At 44.0% G+C, this 20,117-nt stretch overlaps 2 protein-coding genes across 5 annotated transcripts; one reads left to right on the top strand and one right to left on the bottom strand.

The window, feature by feature from the left end:
* Nucleotides 1-6,306: 6,306 nt before the first annotated feature.
* FBXO45 (F-box protein 45) lies at nucleotides 6,307-14,933 on the bottom strand. The gene is made up of 3 exons (XM_077349081.1): nucleotides 14,495-14,933; nucleotides 10,899-11,255; nucleotides 6,307-9,258 (listed from the first exon to the last, which is right to left on the bottom strand). The coding sequence occupies exons 1-3, from the start codon at nucleotides 14,753-14,755 to the stop codon at nucleotides 9,073-9,075; spliced, it is 804 nt and encodes a 267-aa protein (XP_077205196.1). The 5' UTR covers nucleotides 14,756-14,933; the 3' UTR covers nucleotides 6,307-9,072.
* On the top strand, nucleotides 14,520-20,103 carry WDR53 (WD repeat domain 53). Of its 4 annotated transcripts, none has more exons than XM_077349079.1 (3): nucleotides 14,520-14,662; nucleotides 16,463-16,958; nucleotides 17,727-20,103. In XM_077349079.1, the coding sequence occupies exons 2-3, from the start codon at nucleotides 16,479-16,481 to the stop codon at nucleotides 18,306-18,308; spliced, it is 1,062 nt and encodes a 353-aa protein (XP_077205194.1). In that variant the 5' UTR covers nucleotides 14,520-14,662; nucleotides 16,463-16,478; the 3' UTR covers nucleotides 18,309-20,103. The 4 variants fall into 4 exon arrangements, with proteins under 4 accessions (XP_077205194.1, XP_077205193.1, XP_077205192.1 ...); XM_077349078.1 differs by lacking the exon at nucleotides 14,520-14,662 and adding an exon at nucleotides 15,181-15,475 and having other exon boundaries at nucleotides 16,466-16,958; XM_077349077.1 differs by lacking the exon at nucleotides 14,520-14,662 and adding an exon at nucleotides 15,181-15,475.
* Nucleotides 20,104-20,117: the final 14 nt, after the last annotated feature.

Raw genomic sequence — 20,117 nt, 5'->3', positions numbered from 1 at the left:
TTCATTTAACCTCTCTTCTAATCAAGCATGAACTGAATATTAGGCCTAATTTGAATAGGATTTAATTTTGGGAGGTTGGGTCAAGTCACAGCCAACATATGGTGATCTTGGTGTTTTCAAGACAAAATGTTCAGAGGTCGTTTGCCATTCCTTGTCTCTGCAGATCAACCCTTTACTTCCCAACCAACTACTATACTAACCAAGGCTGACTCTGCTTAGCTTGTGAGAAGTGATGAGATCGCACTAGCTCAGGCTGCCCAGGGCAGGACAGGACAGAGCTGAATCATATAACCCTAATCCTCTAAATCCATAGCAGCAGCAGCAGTATCCACCTAAACAGTTCTCTGACCAACTTCCACCAAAGCAAGTCCTGTTGGGGTTGAAGGGTTATCATTATAGAAAATGGGCCAGTTTTAATATAGGATGTATCCTTCTCACTTAAAAAAATATCAATGGCAATCTGTTGGCGTAAGGAAGGCAAAAGAGTACTTTCCACCTGCTTAGCAAGTCATCCTTCCACCCCGCATTAATTCACATTAGGAAGTGAAATTAGCAGAAGTGAAAATGCTACAGTGAATCCTCCCACAGACCCATGTACGCCTCAAAGTACTTAGCTCTCTTGCCAAGATGGCCAACCACATATTACATGGCGCAAATACGCTAGCAGGAAATTAAGTAAAACAGTAACATGATCTAAAACTTATTTTCATTGGGTTCCTTGCCAGTCAGCCAGGGGTTCCATAAACTTACCTGGAACACTGGAGGTATTTCCACACATTGTTACGCCAGCTGAATGGTGTAACGTTAAATATAATTGTGCCTCCCGGCCCCTCCTCACCTTTTTCCTGTCTTGCTCTTCTCTGCTGCTATTTCACACCTCTCCCCCTCCACAAGTGCTAGAAATGGTGGAAGAGAGCAACGCACTTTATATGCGACTCTCTTCCGTTTGTAAATCAAGCCAGGCAGCAAATCCCCTTTCTTCATGCTTTAAAGGGCTTGTGATGCCTGCTATTTTTTTTTAAATTCAATACTTCTCTGTTGAAATGCCTATGCATCTAATCATAAATGCCTAGTGCTTCTTTATTGCCACCCCTTATGGAATGACGAGTCTTGCTTCTTTTAAAAATGAATCTCATTCCTGATTGGGGATGGGGGGAAGCTTAGAGATGCATGCTTTGTGCTATAACTTTGGGGATTTTTTAAAATATTTGCCTGCACACATATACACCTATTAATTGCTCCAGGCAGTTCACTTTAAAAAAACTCCAAAAACCCCATCCCCGGGAGAAGGGAGCGGGAGGCAGGTGTGAGGGTGGGACATTGGAGGTAGAGATAGCGCTTCTTTGCCTCCATACTTTTTTTTTTTTTGCTGGTGGCCTGCTGGTTGCTCTCCTGTAGCTGGTGATTCCACTTTTTGGGATTCACCCACTAGCGCTTTAAAATGGGGAATGTAGCTGGCCATTTACTGCCAAGAGGCTGCATGTTGGCGACGTCACATGGAGGAGCCGGAATATAACAACAACAAAAGGTAAGTATTTCACTATTTTTAAAGAGTGCGGAAATCCTCTGATTGAACCCAAGATTTTTGAGAAAACAAGCTAAGTCATTATAATACCTTGCAGATATAAATGATAACCTGATTGTACAGTTAAAAATCAGTGGAGACCACTGCCCCCCCCCCCCCCCAAATCAAACTATCTTGGTCAGTCCAGATTCCCCCTGGCTTATTGTAGATTTTTCACAAGATCACTATAATCACATTGATCCTGGAAAAGAGTTCCTTAAAGAATGGAGCGCCTTTTAGGCCAGCTTGCCTGGGGGTATGGGCTGGATTTCACCAGCATGCAGATGTCACCCAGGTCTATTTGTTAAGGAGCGGCCTGCTGAAACCCACCCCCAAATCTTTGGCCAGATCTCTGGGAGCCATAGTGGAGTGGCTCCAGCAAAGTCACCTGAAGATAAATCTCCTGAAGACAGAGGTCCTGTGCATGAGGAAGTGCACCTTCCCTGCCTTGATGGGATGCCGCTTCAGGCTGTACAGTCGGCCAAGAACTTGGAAGCAAATCTGGAAGCTTCCTTGAGTATGGAGGCGCAGGTTACTAAGGTAGCTCGCCAGACATTTTTCAATCTATGCCAGGCAAATCTACTAGTATCATATCTGGACCCAGCACACCTAGTGACAGCGATCCACGTGATGATCACCCCCAGGCTAGGCTTCTGTAACTTGTTCTATGCGAGCCTCCCCAGAAATTACAGTTGGTATAGAGTGCATCTTCTCACGTCCTCACCAGAACCCCATGTATTTGACCTGTTCTCCAGCAGCTGCATTGGCTGCTGATAGAGTTCCGGATCACAGTTTAAGGTGTTGGATTTAACATTTAAGGCCTTTTACGGTCTGGGACCTGCATACCTGAGGGACCACTTCTCCATAAACACCCTCTGAAGAGCTTTTCACTCAGCTAATTCCAATATGCTGGTGATCCTCAGCCGAAAGAGGTGTACCTGGTCTCGACCAGAGCCAGGACATTTTTGGCCCTGGCTCCAGCCTGGTGGAATGAGCTGCCGTCAGAGACACGAGCCCTCACCGAATGTTCTGAAGGGCCTGCAAAACGACGCTCTTCCACCAAGCATTTGGTTGAGACTCAGGATTGCACCTCTAATACCTATATGGTTCCCCTGCCTAGCCTGTCTCTGGGGTTTCTACCCATACTATTTGCCCCTATCTTGAGCCAGACCACACAGCAGAACATCATGAAATGTACACCTGGCTTGGTAGAGCATAATTTGGGGACAAAGCAGTTAAGTGATAGGAAATATTGTAGGCATTAACATGAGGTTTTGAATCTGGCTATTTTATCTACTGTTGTAAGCCACCTCAAGAACATTTGTAGAGGGGCGGCCTAAAAATCACATCCATTAAAAAATAATGATAAATGACACAAGATGTGGCAAGCTGTAACCAGTTTGGATCATTTCACATTATATTTAGGGCTTATTTGAGCATCACTGTAGTAAACTACTGTCCCCTGCTGTTAGAAAATCATTATTTTTCCAGTAATCAGATCCAGAGCATGCCCAATTTATTCATATGTATTCTGGAATACACAGATGTTGCCAGCATATTTCTGTGCTATCAGAAGGTTATTAACAGCCAACTTACATGTATGAATATTTTATTACTTGGTACATTTACACAAGAAATAGAAAGTTCTGACTTCCATTGAGTAAGCAAGCACTGTCTTTTAAACATCTGACCTACAAATAGACAAGCAAAGCACACTGAAAACAAACAGTCCTATGGTATATAGCAGGGGTCACCAGCAACCGTGCCTGCCTCTCCCCCCCCCCCCACTGCGAGAAGCTTGCCAGGCCCTGAGCGAATCGGCCGCCAAAGTGGCCGCTTCACTCGCGGCCCAGATAGCTTCTTGCTGTGAGAGTGGGGGAAGAGGCAGGCGCGGCCTCCAGCATGCCAGTGGACGCAAACGCGGCTACTCTGTGCATGTGCGTTAGCGATACCTGCTGGCGAAAACGCGCATGCACGCAGCCGGGCCGGCAGCTCTCCCTCAACCCCGAAGGCGGTCCTCAACTAGAAAAAGGTTGCGGACCGCTAGTAAATAGTATACAGCTTCTTATCTTACATTAGGGCAGCCTTTCTGAAGCTTTTTATCATTGAGAACCCCCTGAAACATCCTTCAGGCTTCGAGATACTCCAGAAGTGGCGTGATTGTGCAGAGTATAGTTGTGAAGCGCAGCTGTGTACATGCCCACCTGGGGCCCCTCCCCTTTCCACTCTCTCTAGGCCCATCATTGGCTATTTTGGGAGGGAGTGGGTGGATCAATATGGCTATAGATCAACTGTTCCCAGCCCCCAGTCCAGAGACCGGTCCCAGTCCATGGATCAGTCAGTACCGGGCCACGGTTCCTCCTCGTCCTCCTCCCCAGCTGCTGCCTCAGGGGCTCCCCCTTGGCATGGTACTGCACAGCTGCTGCTGGCAGCACCCCCCAGTGGGCAGCGGGAAGTCAGGGGCACCGGCGAGAGAGCAAGCGGAGCAGGGGCTCAGGCAGCGGCTATGCCCCTCGGCAAAAGACTACCCCCCCCCCGGCCATAGTAAAATTGTCAAGCGTTGACCGGTCCCCAGTGACAAAAAGGTTGGGGACCACTTCTATAGATGGTCATATCAACCAATAAATGCTTGACAAGTTTAAAATATATATTAGAAATAAATTAATTCCCACCCACTCAGGAAATCCTTCCAGGGCTATCAAGAAACTTCAGGGTTTCATGAAACCCTAGCTGAAAAAGCCTGCATTAGAGTCTCAAAGACAACCATGAGCACCTACATGGACGCTTGAGTCAAATCCCAAGCTTTCTCTGCCTTTTTCATTTCATCCAGCAAACTGCTTTATATTAGTTCTCAAGTCTCTTTCTCTCAAATACACACAGAGAACAAGCACAAGGGAGTAATTTTTCCAAAATCTTTCCAAAATATTACATTCCAAAATCTGGACAGATTCCAAGCAATCAAGACAACATCTCCTATCCTTAGCTTTACTGATGTTTCATATCATCCTGAGCCTAACCAAAAAGAGTCAACCAATATCCCCAGCATCCAAAATAGGGTTCTTTGTTAGGGTTTCCAATAGGCCTGGAGAAAAATGTCCTGTCTCTTTCAGAGAGGTTTGGCAGGATATTATTTATGGGGTAATGTTATCCATTATACAAAATCCATTCCCACAATTAAGTATCTGATAAAGAGACAAAACATTTCTCTCTAGGCTTGTTGGCACCCTAGCTTTGGCCCCAGACAAGTTCTAGACATTCCTGGAAAAGAAAACAAGCATCAAATCAAAATACACAAGAACTGATTTATGGTGAGCTTACAAGGCAATTACGGAAATATTATAATCAAGTTCCCAGCAGCTGATTAAAAAATAATGTTGTATCCAAAGTATTGCAAATAGAGAAGAGCTCATGGAGCAGATCTTTTCCCCTTCCTACTGCAGCCCACCCAACCTTTTCCTGTTCAGAGAACCCTCATGAACAGCATGGAGAACAAAATAAAGCCAGTGGGCTATAGTGGTTAAGAGCAGCAGCCTCTAATCTGGAAAACCAGGTTTGATTCCCCACTCCTCCACATGCAACCAGCTGGGTGACCTTGGGCTAGGCACAGTCCAGTTAGAGTTGTTGTCAGAGTAGTTCTCTCTGAGCTCTCAACCCCACCTACCTCACAGGGTGTCTGTTGTGGAGAGAGAAACGGAAGGAAATTGTAAGCTGTTCTGAGACTCCTTCAGGCAGTAAAAAAATGGTATATAAAACCCAACTCTTCTTCTTCTAGGGTTCTACAGTTGGAGGATGGAATAGGCAAAAACTGTTTCCTTATCTGTCAATGGAAGTGCTGCTCCCACTGACATGAGCACTTTTGGATCCAACCCATTGTTTATCTCTTTACACAAAACCATTATCCCAATTCCAGGTAAACAACTGTGCGGAGATTGTGTTTTCTTCAGCACCCCAATAGTTTCTCTTACCTGGATCACTCCTCAGCCACCATAGTAGGCAATTTTCAAGATGAATGGGTTTTAATGATATTGGAAGAATCCGACCTTTTGTGACTTCATCTTCATGTATATGATAAACCCTGATCCAGGAAAAGATTATGCTAGAATAAAATTCTGTTAAGTCTCTAAGATGCCACCAGATCCCTCTTTTATTCAGCTAGATAAAAGAGCTGCATTAATTACTTTAACAATTTTCCAGCTGGCACACATGTGAACCACTCTAGAATCCTTCTGATTGAAAGGCAGACATTAGAATGCTCAGCAGAATGCCACATATATGCTTCTGCTTGTTACTGTAAACAGAGGATCCTGGTAAGTAGTATCACATGTAGGACAGAAAAGCAAAACAGGGTTGTTAGATTTTTGCCCAAAGATCCTGGTGCTCTTGGGCAGCCAAATTCTATGCCTTTTTAGCTGGAAATAAGTCCCACTGAATACTACTCCCATGTGTTCACATGGCTGCAGTCTTTAGAGTCCTACGGCAGGAGGAGACTACATAGCCTCTACACCTGCTGACTTGTTTCCCTCTACTCCTTTCATCCATTCTGCAGCCTGCAGAATATAACCTAAATTGGAAGCCAGAGCCAGTGCCCCAATTTTCATTCTACAGCAGACATATGATACACATCCAAGGCCCTACTAGGGGTATAAGCTATAAGCCCTGACTGCATGTGCACTGGACTTTAGGATTCATATTTCTACCATAGATTCCATTCACACAATTAACTACAAAAGCAATCCCACACATTAGTATTTTAACAATTTATTTTTCTACAGCTTGCAAATGATTTTCAGGTAATAATTTAAGAGATTTATATACATGAGCAGTCCTCTGTACCCCAAGGAAGTATGGAGCAATTGGCAAAAACGGAATGCTATGCAAAGTGTACAGGAAAAGGCAGCAAGGTATCCTATACAAATGGAAGTAAAATCTCACCAACAAGAATCCCCTGGCACAGTTCTTAGGACTAGCACTCTTTATTTGGAATGTATAAATAAGCACACAGGACAAGCTATTCAAGTACACACTGGAGGATCATATTAATCAAACAAACTTTTTCCATTTATTTTCGTTCATGCCACAGGATCTGGTTGTAGTGCTATATTTTGCAGCATAGTATATAGTCAATGATCCAAGATTTTTTAAATGGAAAAAACTGAACACCTTCACCGCTTCACTTAGTTGTTCTCAGTACCACGTGCTGAGAGACAATTTATTTGCTTAGGTTTGCATTTTAGAAACAGACCAAATATGATACTGTCCTGCTCAAGAGTGTCACGCTACACACAGAACAAACAAACAAATTCACATATGCAGCCCCCCAACATAGGCTGATCCCGTACCTGAACAGAAAGGGAGCAGAAGTGAAGGTGTGGAAAAACTGAGCCACTGAGAACATGCAAACATGAAGCTCTTTCTGCATAACAGTTCTTTTCCTAAATCCTCTTTTTTCCCCTCCATATTTTGAGCAGCCTCTTTCTGCCTAGCACTTGATGCCATCACCCCTCCCAGCCCACTGGCAGACAGGTGGTTTGCAGTCCAAAACCAAGAACTTTAGCATGACTGTCCTTTGAGACTGCAGCAACAGCAGTACTTTGTACACAGCCAGATGTATTCAGATGACAGGACATTATGACAAGAGGACTTAAGCACAGACCAACTGAATTAGATTTGTCAAGGACATCACAGCATGATCACTGGAGCTACTATGCTGGAACTTAGTAGTACTATCAATGATATTATGTTATGAATTACAGTTTTAAACTTTTCATGCAGCAATATAATCTTTTTCCTGTAGGCTAAAGCGTTTCTTATTTAAAACTATATACACCTAGACATTCAGCAGCACTCACACAACCCAGCCAGCTGTATGTACCACTCTCCCTAGTTAAAACAAGAATTAATATCCAAGAGAAGTAGTCCTCCTCTGCAAGCCTAACACACCCTTTGATATCTTCAAGAATGTCTGACTCAGATAATATAACAAAGTATGTAAACAATGTCTTGTTTCCTCCCTTCTACTTAAAATAAATAGCCCTATGATGTATGGCAAATAATATTTAGTACCAAGGTTTGGACTGAGGATTTACAAAGTTACAACAGACAAACTTTGCAGTTTATACATGACTGTTGTCTTCTGTCCAGGAAAGACAAAATTATAAAACGTTGGAGGTGAGGAGGGGGATTGTCTTGGGCAATTGTGCCATTATCTTGTGTTTCTGTTGCACACAATTATTTGTTTTGCAAAAACCCTTCTTGGTCTCCACAATACGCTATAGCAAAATGCCTTTGCAAGTCCTCCTAATCATGAACAGGCAGAACTTGTATATGAGCGGTAAATGCCAGTTAAGATTCAAAGTATTTAAATTAAGCTTTCAATATTTTAAAAACATTGTAGGAAATTTTAAACACCATTTTTATAGTGCTTTAAAAGCCCAATTTTAAAAATAATTAGCTTACTGTGCAAGGCTTGCTACCTATTTAAAGAAATCAAGTTTGTTTACAGGCCAAAATGAATAGCTGTGAATATTGCAGCATACCTTTAGAAAGGCACAATCCAAACAACACTGCTTCTGCATAACCACCATGCAGTTCTGAAGATGCCAACATCAGTACTTGGTGGAGAATGCTCACATTTTGCAAGAACAAGTTATTTATTTCAGAAGATAAATGTAAACCCTTATTGTCATTTGCAGAACACAATCCAACTTCAGCAAACAAAAGAATTTCATATTAGAAATGGGCTCCCCTCCTCATACAAACACTATTCTAGTTACTGAATGGCAGCCATTTTACAATAAACACATGTAACTTTTTTCCTCAAGAGATGCTCTACAGCAAAACAAAAGAAATGCACTGGCATACATATTGTCCAACTTTAGGACTATAACTGATATGTAGTGGTTTTTTCCATTTAAAAAGTTACACCCAACTTAAAGCAAAACCAGCATTTTGTTTTGCTCTAAATTTTACCATGTTCTGTACATTCAGTTTTTAAAATACACTTCAATATAGCTGCACAATGTTTTGCTCTGGAGAAGTGCAGTCCAGAGACCATGCTTCTCAGTACATTTAAAATATATTAAATACAATCCAACCAGTTTAAATTACCTTTGGTAAAAACACTGGCTGACAGGTGGAAAGGATTTTTAAAGGGAGGCCTTTCACAAAACACACCACCTACAAGTCTCAGACAACTTCCTCAAGCTCTTCTATTTCCTTTCATCTGTACAGGATTTCACATTTCCATTTCTGCAACAAAATCTTAGGCAACATGCATGTAGTTAACTGCCCATTCAACCAACTGCAAACCCTGAGGATTTTTTTGGTCCAGCAGGAAAAAGGAAACAAAGCAATTTCAGCTGTAAAGTTGGCCTTCCAAATCAAGTGTCTTGGTTTTCCAGGATGTTTCTTTGACATGTCCACACATTTTGCCCATGCTTGCCTTTTAACTTGCATGCAGCTTTCTCCCCGTTATTTATTTGATCTTCAAGTTCCAGTAAAAAACAATGTCATCCGTCTAAAGGCTTTCCTAGGTAAACTAATGTCACCTCAGTGTTACCATACACAGCAGATACTGCTGGATACAGACAAGTCTTTGGCAATCCCCGGAATGCAACTCCTAGGAATTCATAGCCTCGCTCAAAAGCGAGTGTCTTATCTTCCATGTCTAAGATGACACGAATTCTTTCACCTATCTGTAAAGCAAAAAAAGATTGGGGGAGAATCAAAGGACAAAACAAAGATATAATATGAGACATAACAGCACATGAGGAGAACACACAAATACATAGAAGATCTGCTTCTAAGAGTCAGTCTTCAAACTATCATGCAGCAGGCTCTAAATGGTTATATTTGCCTTGAATGGAACATGGGAATATCCTCCCTCTTGAAGCTCATTGGTGCTTAACTTGCTGTCTTTTAGTTGCCAGGTAAAAACATTTCCTTTTATCCAGGATGTTAATTACAGGTTTTATGATCTCTCCTGTTTTATGATCTGAAATTTCTTTTAACAGGTAGGGTCATTCTGTTTTTATGTCCTTTAGCTTATTTTGCTAGCTTGTTTTTATATTGGCAATTTATTATTAATTTGGAAGCACCCTTGAGCGGGAATCTGAATATGTGGCATAAAAATCATCTTAAAAATAAATAAATAAACTACATGGTAGCCATTATCTGTTCTACATAATATATTTTTGGTAAGGCCTTGGAGGAGGAGCGTGTCTCATGGCTTAAGTGCCACTCAGTGCTTAACACCCACTTAGGGAGGCTGTCCTGCCCCTGAGTGCCTCCTCCTCCATCTAGCTTGCCTGTATGTCCAGGGGCCAGCTAATCGCCTTCCGTCCCCCACCCCTGAACACCCCCTCCTCCTTCCACTTCCCACAGAGGCTGCAGATCCCTGCTACGTGAGAGCTGACCCTGCCAGTGAGTTCCTTTCTTGGGAGCCTTGAGCCTGCAGCCTTTCCAGGTCCTGAGGGGAGGGAGAAGCCATCTAGAGTTCTTCCACCACCGCCCCAATCTAGCGCCCGTTGTATTTCTGAATGCAATGGGCTTGGCCCCTAGTTATCTTTAAACAGCCCATGGCGCCATGGGCGCCACGGACTAAATAATTCGTTAAGCCCCCTAGAGGTGGGCTTTGTCCGTGATGAGGAAGGGTCCGGGTTGGACCCTTCCTCACGACAGACAATCGGAGGGACCAATCGGCAGGCGCTTCGCGCCTGCCGATTGGTCCCTCCGATTCCCAGCCTCCCGGACTGACGCGGCGAGAGGCGCTTTGCGCCTCTCGCCGCGTCAGACCGCCGCCTGAGGGAACCCCCAGCAGTCGCGCGAAGCACGGCTGCTGGGGGTTCCCTCCCTGCCGGTCTGACGCCTTCTCCCCTTTCAAAACCCCTTTTTATAAAGGGGCTTTGAAACTAGTTATATATATAAAAGCCTAACTGCACTCTAGTGGACAATCTACAGAGCATATATGTAACACCATTAAAAACAAACTAACTGTGTTTTACTGTACACAAAGTATAGTGCCATGTGTGCACCTATGTTCTGACATAAAAGGTAGGAGTGGGGGGCCCCAAAGGACTTAATGCTCCTTATTTATTTGAAGTTGAGTACAGTCAGGTGCAACTTCAAAACATGTATCATCAAAGTAAAAACCTGTCCATTATGTAATGGTCTTGACAAGAAAACACTATCTTTAAACAGTTTGCAGTTATGCTTTTTCACAAAAGGAATAATATAGTCAGAGTAAAATAAGGTATTTACAGTGCACAAGGACTACATTTTTCAAGACAATTCATATGCCCTAAAGAGCTGTAAGACTACACCAAATTTTACTCACTTGATACTTCGGAGCATTGTTGCATTGGGGAAAGCTGCCATTAACTTCCCCATTATGTAACAAATTATTGTCCACCAAATTCCAGCCCCAGCTCTGATCATCGCTGCCCAGGAGTGCCACATAGCCCTGGCATTGCATGGGGGCTCGCTTTGTAGCAATCCCAATTACTGCTACTGTGCCGAGAGGACCTTCCCACCAGACTTCCCAGGCATGCCGGCCTTCGCTGAAGCCAATCTTGGTCCTTGCTCCATCTGTACTCTGAGCAATGGGATTCCTGTGCAAAGTAAATCCATTCTTCTTAATGTAGACGTTTCTAGAGCAATCGTTGGTGCTGAAAGCATGCTGAAAGGCACGCACCTAAAAGAGAAGTGGGGGGGGGGGATAAGAAAGAAAAAGATTTGGGATCGATTTTATCTAGCTAGAAGATGGCAAATGCTTAGATGCACTCCCTACTATAAAAAAGAAAACTTTATAGTCTCAATTAGTGGTTTGGGAGGCAGCATGGTAGCTGGATTTTGTCAGATCTTAGAAGCTACGCAAATCAGTACTTGGAAGGGAGGCCATCAAGGTAAACTCTGCAGAGGAGAGCAGTGGCAAACCACTTTTGCTTCTCATTTGCCTTGAAAGTCCCTTGCTAGGGTCACTATAGCTGTGAACTGACAGCATTTTACACACACACACAATTAACTTTCTTTTCATCTTCAAACATTGCATTGCCTCAACTAACATTGCATTGCCAGTATACTAACAATAAAAGAACTAAAAGCAGGAGACTCTAGGAACAAAAGAAGATATAAAACATCTGAATATGCAGAGAATTCAGAATGAAAATCAAATATCAGTGTAGTTACAAAATTTTTTCCATATTTATTGCCAATGATGAAAACAGTTTATTTGGTGTCTGCAGCATGCATGTGTTGGCATGTACAGTCCAATAAATGCAAACACATTTAAATCAGAGAGTTTGATGTGATGCTTGTAATATGACAGGCTAACACTAAGAAGGTAATAACTAAAAATCCATCACAACCACATCCCTTTGTCTTTAGGAAGTGTGAAAAAAAATCCAACTCCTGTAACAACAGCATTCATTGCCCACCTCTAAGAAATAAAACAAACAAATGCTCTTTGGAATAGGACTATGATGGACACCTGACTCAGCATAATACGAGAACAAAGCCCTGCTAAAGCCTTGTAAAAACACAGCAAGAAAACACAGCAGGCAAGAGACAGCTTTTTCCAGTATTTCTGGATAGAGGCATCTCTAATCTCTAATTACATAACTTGGGAATTAGGGTATCTGAATAACCATCGTCTCCCATGTGTTGCTGCCCAGGAATTAAGATCACAGGCAGAGGCCCTTCTGATGGGTATACAAGAGAGGGCATTTTCAGCAGTAGCCCCACAATTATGGAACAACCTCCCAAGGGAGATGTGCCTTGCCACTTCATTATTTTCAATATTTATGAAGCAGTAGATTATCTTATTTAGTACTGCATTTGGTTAAGTTTACTAGCAGTCCTGAACTGTAATTCTGAAGTTTTATTTTGTATGTATTTATATTTATATTGCATGGATGTTGTAAGCTACCTTATTTATGGTTCACATGAAACATAGGAACAGGAACAATACAGAGAAAGTCGGTAACCATAAACAACAACAGAACAGTAACACACAGTGTGAACAGTAAATTCATAACTGTAACATACAGATGGACACATGATTGGCTGGTTTAGGACGTTAATTTAATAGGAGGTAGGCTTGGGGGCCCACTGGAAGATGTTGGTTCCGGTCGACCTCAACCAAATGCCTGGTGGGAAAACTCCCTTTTGCAGGCCCTACAGAATCACTCTAGTTCCATTAGGGCCCTGATCTCCTCTGGACGCTCGTTCCAACAGGTGGGAGCCAGGATGCAGAAGGTTCTGGCCGTGGTTGAAGTCAAACGAGCTTCCTTGGGGCCAGGGATCACCAGCCACTTGGAGGTAGCAGAGCATAGAGCTCTTTGAGGGGTGTAACAGAAAGGCAGTCCCTCATAAACTGGGCCCAGACAGTGTATGGACTTAAAGGTGATTACCAGAACCTTAAGTCTGATCCGGAATTCAACTGGTAACCAGCGCAGGTGTTGGAGAATGGACCGAATGTGGGACCTCCATGGTGTTGCTGTGAGGACCCTGGCTGCAATATTCTGGACCAGCTGTAGTTTCCGGATCAAGGTTAAGGGCAGGCCTGCATAGAGAAAGTTGCACAAGTCCAATCTAGAGGTGACCGTTGTGTGGATCATTGTGGCCACGTGTTCCAGGGACAAGTAGGGCACTAATAGCTTGGCTTGATAAAGGTAGCAAAATGCCAGCCACACTACTCTTGTAATCTGAGCCTTCATTGACAAATAGGTATTGAGGATCATGTCAAAAGAATTGAAAGGAAATAGCAGTAGCCCCGAGGGGTGCTCCTTCAGGGACTCAGCATGCAAGCTGGTGGCAGCTGGATGTTCTCTCTCCTATTGCAGCCCTCTGTCTGCGATACTGGAGAAAGGAGATCAGCCCTTCAGGGGCTGTCATCCATATCCTGGCATCGGTGAGGTGGTGAGCTAGAAGCTTTTGGTTGACTGTTGAACGCTGCTGAAAGATCTAGTAACACAAGCAGTGCCGACTCATCCCAGTATAACTGGCAACAGAGGTTGTCTGTCAGGGCAACTAGTACTGTTTCTACCCCATGGCCAAGGCCAGAAACCTGCCTGAGATGGGTCTAAGACTGAAGTGTCTTCCAGGAATGCTGAGAATTGGTCTCAACAGCCCTTTCGAACATCTTTCCCAGAAACAATAAGTGCGAGATCGGACAATAGTTGTTGGGCTCTTGCGGGTCCAAAGATGGTTTCTTGAACTCTCCAAGAAAGGTGGCTAATAAAAGTTTTAAGTAAAGAAATACTTAATGTGACACTTCTGCTCAGCACCCAGGATAGTGACTCTGTTAATAGTACATCCACCTGAGCTTAACCAATCAATCTTTATTTGTTACAATAACAGATCAGCTGAAAATCTAAGCTTAACATCACAATCCCTGTAAGACATTAATGGGTCACCACAAGAAGATGGACTGACCGTACACATCCAGACACATGTGGTATGACTGTGCTGTGATTAAAAATAGGTAGCTGTGTTAATATGTCATAACAAAATAAACCAAACATTCAGTGGCACCTTAAAGACCAGCAACATTTCTTTCCATATGAGCTTTTGTTAGCTCACGTCATGAAAGCTCATACTGAAATAGATGTTCCTTCTTAAGGCGCCACGGGATGCCTGCTTTATGAACGCGGAGACTAGCCAAGGAAGAGATGCAGGCTGCGTTTTATGTGAAGCATTCCCGAGAGTCTGTTTCCAATGATAGAACTTTCCCCTTGGAACTAGTCCTGAAACACCTCCAGTGCCTCTCGCACACCCCTCCTGAATTATGCCAGCCCTCCGAATTTAAACCAAAGGGCGTACAAGCCTCGCAAGCAGCCCGGGCTGCAGACACGCGGGAAGGGATGCGAGGACCCTGCAGAGGATGGGTGGGAAAGGGGAGCGCGGGACGGGGGTCCGCTCGCCCAGCCTGACCTTGCCCTTGTAGGTGGGCACGTTGCAGAGGATGTCGGTGCGCAGCGCTTCCTCGGCCAGGCTGCGGGCGGCCAGGCTGCGCCACACCTCGCTGTTCTCGTCGCCGTGCAGGACGCGGTGCCACATCTTGCACACCAGCGCGCAGCTCCGCAGCTCGCGCAAGTCCAGGTAGGAGAAGACGAATTCCAGCACGCGGCCGGGCAGGCGCCAGCCCCCCGCCCCGCCCGCCGAACTCGGCGCCCCGCCGCAGGCAACCGCCATCGCCTCAGGCGACCGACCACCCGCCTGTCCGTGCGTGCGCACCCCTTCCAAACTGACCGCCCCGGGCCTGGCAAAGGCAGAAGGTGGAGCCAGCCCGCCAGCCAACCGGCGACTCGGGTGGTGCCGTCAGCGAGGAGAAGGGAGGAGGGCCGCGCCGCACGCTCGGCGCCTTCCCTTCGTTGCCGGCGAGAGCGGGCGGAAGTGAAGGCTGTCATCCGTGGCGCTCCACCGAGGCCGATGTGGCCGGGCGCTTCCTCGCGCCTCCACTTCGCGGCTGGGGCAGCACTGAGAACAAGCGAGATTCCCAAGAACTCCCCTCACCCCTCGGGGCTACTGTTGTTTACTTCCAATTCTTTTGGCAGTGGAACTAGGCCCTGAAGGCGAGCCAGCCATATTGGGCGAGGGCAGACCTGTCAGGACGCCTCTATAAATACATGCGCAAAAGCGCACCTGTCCCTGCACGGAGAGAAGAGGGAGGGGATAGTGAGCTCTGGATGACGTTAATTTTCCTCGCCGGAAAAGGCCGTTGTCGAGGCGGAGGGCTGATTCTGGCCCACGGTAGTTCGGGTTTCTTTTTTGGCTTCCCTGGCAGCAGAACTGTTTGGCCTTATGAGGACCGCCTTAGTTATGTTTTGAGCGAGTCTTACTGAGGCAATTCGGTAAATACATGCAGAACTTGACTGTGGCCGTCTTTCCAGGACCCACGGGCTCGTTTTAGTGGTAAGCAGGCTGTTTTAATACCCCGCTTCTTGTTCTCAAGGAATTCCCATGCGCGCTTACCTTCTCTGTCTCCTAAGCACCTCGGCCCTTGCGCACACTTCCTTTCACCAGGGCTTTCCTAAGGCCGAGGGTTAATGTTTTGCTGTTGCTTGTTAAGCCGTATCTAGACAAGCCTCTGATGTGAAGCTCAGTTGCCTGTTCTCAAATTTGTCATTCTTTCTCTGCCAAATTTGTTTAACCGGATTTTGATGAGGATAAAGCAGTTGAGAGAACCAAGGAGCTCTGAGCTCCTTAGAGGAAGGCAATGGCAGGTTAAAAATGTAAACAAATAGTATCAAACTAAGCCAAAGTGATTTAATGCAGTGGTCCCCAACCCCCAGTCCGGGGACCGGGATCGGTCCATGGATCAGTCAGTACCGGGTCATAGCTCCTCCTGGTCCTCCTCCCTGGCTGCTGCCTTGGGGACTGCCCTGCCACTCTGCCACTGGCTCACCTTTGATGCTCTCCAGTGGCCGCTATGGCTGGGGCTCCCCCTCGACTTGGCACTGCACAGCTGCTGCTGGCAGCGCCCCCAGCGGACAGCGGGAAGTCATGGGCGCTGGCAGGAAAGCAAGTGGAGCAGGGGCTCAGGTGGCGGTGGCGACATCCCTCGGTCCGGGCCTCAGTAAAATTGTCAAGCGTTGACCGGTCCCCGGTGATAAAAAGGTTGGGGACACCTGATTTAGTGAACTAAAGAGACTAGCATCTACTTGGTCATTGATGTAAGACAGAATTATTTAGTGGTTATAAGAGAAATCCCCTCTAATAGTGCTTCTCTTAAGTATCACTACAATATGTCATTGTAATGAGAGTTTATGGTCTTTACCATTTTGGGCACTCAACACTGTATTTTGGGGGAAGTATCTTGAATCCGTGCCCTATAGCATTTTTGAAATATATCATGAACAGCTTGTGCCTTATTAATGCAGTGTTTGGTTTATTTTTTAGTAGATCGTGAGATATTATGGCTGAGAGGTGGACCAATGGCCACTCTTCTTCAGTATTGTGTTTGAATGTGAGCAAAGATGGACTGGTCGCTTCAGGAGGAGAAGGAGGAGAACTGACCTTCTGGAGTGAGGAAGGAAGTCTAATAGAACAGACATGGCTTCAAAAAACAGATGATGTTACTTGTGTCGTATTCTCTCCTGTCTGTCCCAGAAAACTTTACACTTCTCATGGAGAAACAGTTAGTGTGCTGGATATCAGGTATCTCAAGGAGCCAGTTGAATGTTTTCGCGTGAATGAGGAGGAGATTAATTATCTTTCAGTAAATGAAACAGGCAATCTTTTAGCTGTTGCAGATGATTCTGGAGCCATAAAGATAATTGACTTGGAAAGCAAGAAGTTAAGCCGTTGCCTGAGTAGACACTCAAATATTTGTACTTCTGCTGTGTTTCGGCCCCAAAGACCTCAATGTCTGGTTTCGAGTGGTCTGGATATGAAGGTGGGTAGCATCAGAGCAACTAACTCTAATGATGTAATCAGTAAATGTATTGTGTATAAATATTGCTGAAACAATTAACATTTAAACAAAATCACTATTATACTCCCCCAAACAGCACAGTTTTTCCATTGGAAATAAAATGAAAACCTCCTCAGACATTTTCATGCAGTATACTTGGAACTGATTATTTATTTTTCTCACTCGGAAAGAGATAATATTTTATAGGAGGGTTTTTTTCAGTAACTAACAGCATATTTTCTTTAAGGTAGAGGGAACTGGATGTGCAATGTTATGTCTCTTCTGTCACCAGACCTGATACATTTATTCCAATCTGCAATTCCGAATTAATTACATTTAACTATTCATTACATTACAATCACTATTCCAATCTACTGTTCCAAATAAGAAACCCAGTTAGAAAAGCAATAAAATAAAGAGGTGAGAATACAGATGTCAGGACTGAATGAGAATAGCATGTGTTGTGAGATAAGAAACCAACATCCCTGTTAAGTGTGTGTGTGTGTTCCAAGTGTTGTGTTGTAATAACCTGTAATTCAGCAGTTTCCCATTTGAGTTTGTTCCTGAAGTTCCTTTGCAACAAAATAGCTACTTTGCTATTTAAAGGCGCCACTGGACTCAAATTTTGTTTTTATACCACAATAGATAATTTTTCTTACATTTGTGTTGATCATAACACAAATATGGCATCATTTGGCACTAATATACAGTGGGCCTCTACTTAAATAATTTTGCATGTTCTCTTTGAAGGTTATGCTATGGAACCTGAAGAAAACTCGCCCCCTCTGTATCAAAAGCTTGCAGGAAGAGGAAGCAGAAGATCAGTCAGCTGGCCAGCTTTTTAACCCTCCCCTGGTCCATTCCCTGTCTGTTTCAACTTGTGGCAATATTTTTGGCTGTGGTGCTGAAGATGGTAAAATCAGAATTTTCCGAGTTATAGGTACCAAGTTTGAACAAGAGATGGCATTTAAGGGGCACTCCTTAGGGGTGTCACAAGTTTGCTTCCTGCCAGAACTTGAAGCTTATTGGCTGGTTACAGGAGGAAATGATGGCAAAGTGTTGCTGTGGAATGTCAGCAATGACCTAGGCAAACAGAAGATTCCAGTAAAAACCATTCACAAACAGAAGATCAGAATGCCCACCTCCACCAAAAAAGTTGACAAAATGAACGCAGAGGTTACAAATGAGGGTGTACCAATTTCACCAAAACTGACAATTGAACATGGAGAAAAGGTGAACTGGATTTCTTGCACGGAGATTAAAGGCTCCAGAAGAATACTCATTGCTGATCAGACTAGCAGTATATCTGTCTATCCTATCACTGAAACTTAACTGTGACTTTCAGATTGACCTAAATCATTTCTCTGATGCACCTTATCCTGTATTACCTCCAATAACTTAAACCAGCTGCAGCTAAAATATATTGGAATAAGAAAAGTATTTATTTTGCTAGTTGATGAATCTATTTCAATAGTTGAAACCATGTGGTAAATAGGATATGATCTGCTTATTACAGATAAGCCTGCAATACTGTAGGAACAATCATATGCAGATCTACTTGGAATCCTATTCAAGTCTGTTCAGTAGTACATACTCCCAGGAAACTATGGGAAGCAGCGTATATTTCATGATAAAAGGTACAAGAAGATTAAATAATGCTCAGCTTTGTAAGTGGGGATTGGTTCTGAGCTAGAAAGAAAAGTTAAGGGGAATGTTTTTCCTTTTCTAAAATAACTTGCATAATATACACACAAAAAACCCATCAGTGATTTCATTTGCTCCACTATCTTTTAGTACCCCGGTCATTTCTATAACCTTGGTGGTTGTTTTGTTCAAGAGTATATCCTCCCTGACTTTATTATGATGTTTTGCAGTCACTGGCCTATAGGTACATAGTTTTAGAATCAGCCTTAAGGGAGTAGCTTAGTGTTAGTGTTATCTGTCTGATTAGATTAGAAGTTTCCACAGAGTAGAATTATGAGAGAGGAACTTGTGCTGTAGTGCCAAAGGCTAGCACCATGCTCTTCAATATTTATATCAGGCCACTAAATAAGATTAGCTGGAGTTTTAAGGGTGGGAGTCATCAATATGCAGGTAACACCCAGCTCCAAATGTCCATGTGTTTCTTGACTCTGAACTGGTACTTGGAGGCTAAGTAGAAGATGAAGGCAGGGGCACTGGTGGTCACAAATGCATGTTTTAGAGGGACTGGAATCTCTTACAGTGGATGGAGTGAACAACTGTAGAGCACCGTAAGACCATCCTTGCTATTTGATAAGCAGGTTGAACCTAGTAGCCAGTGGTGCCCTAAGAACTACATCTTGTTTGTTCTCTCCTTTCTTAGGCTCAGCCAACTTTGTCACACTGATGCATGCTTTTGTAATCTTACCACTGTATTACTAAATCTATACTGGGTTGTCTTTAAAGACAACCCAGAAACTACATCTGGTTCATGATGAGGTATAATTGTCAAGGGATAGGGCCAATGGGAATATAGATCACCACTCTGAGCCTTCGGGGAGGGCGGTATAAAAATATGAATAAATAAAATAAGTAATAAATAAAACAACATTGGCTGCCAGTTTGTGTCAGAGTCTACTGCAAGGTGAGTTATGATCTTTAAAGCCCGTTGCAGCATAGAACTCATGTATCTAAATTACTGTCTCCTCCCTACTATCCCTGTGGACCCCAGGTAGCTACCTATGAGCTCTTCTTGTCAGAACCATTAGCGGCTACTATCCATGGTTACTGAAGGGAACTTTCATATACAGAGGCAGCAAGCCTTTGAATATCCATTCTAGGATGACTCTGAAGGAGAGAGCATTGGTCTGTATTCCCTGCTTGGCCCTCCAGAATACTGGCTGGCCACTTAATAAAACAGTATGTTGATTCAGGAGGCTTTCCTTAACTCAGTTAAGATGGCCCAGCTGACATCAACCAGAAGTGGTTCCTTTTCCATTGTAGCTCTATCTCTGTGGAATGGGCTTCCTAAGGGAGGTGACATCTTCAGAAATTTTCATTTTATTTTGGGAGGCACTATTTTATTTGCAAAGGCTTTTCACAGCAAACATCTTTGTTGTGGTGGTGAGGAATTATCTTGTATTTTAATAAACGGATATGGAAATTATGCCTGAGGGAATC

This window comes from Paroedura picta, chromosome 8 (genome assembly GCF_049243985.1).
Source record: "Paroedura picta isolate Pp20150507F chromosome 8, Ppicta_v3.0, whole genome shotgun sequence".
Taxonomy (NCBI): Eukaryota; Metazoa; Chordata; class Lepidosauria; order Squamata; family Gekkonidae; genus Paroedura; species Paroedura picta.
The sequence above is the reverse complement of the archived record's forward strand: the minus strand, read 5'-3'. Positions and strand labels throughout refer to the sequence as shown.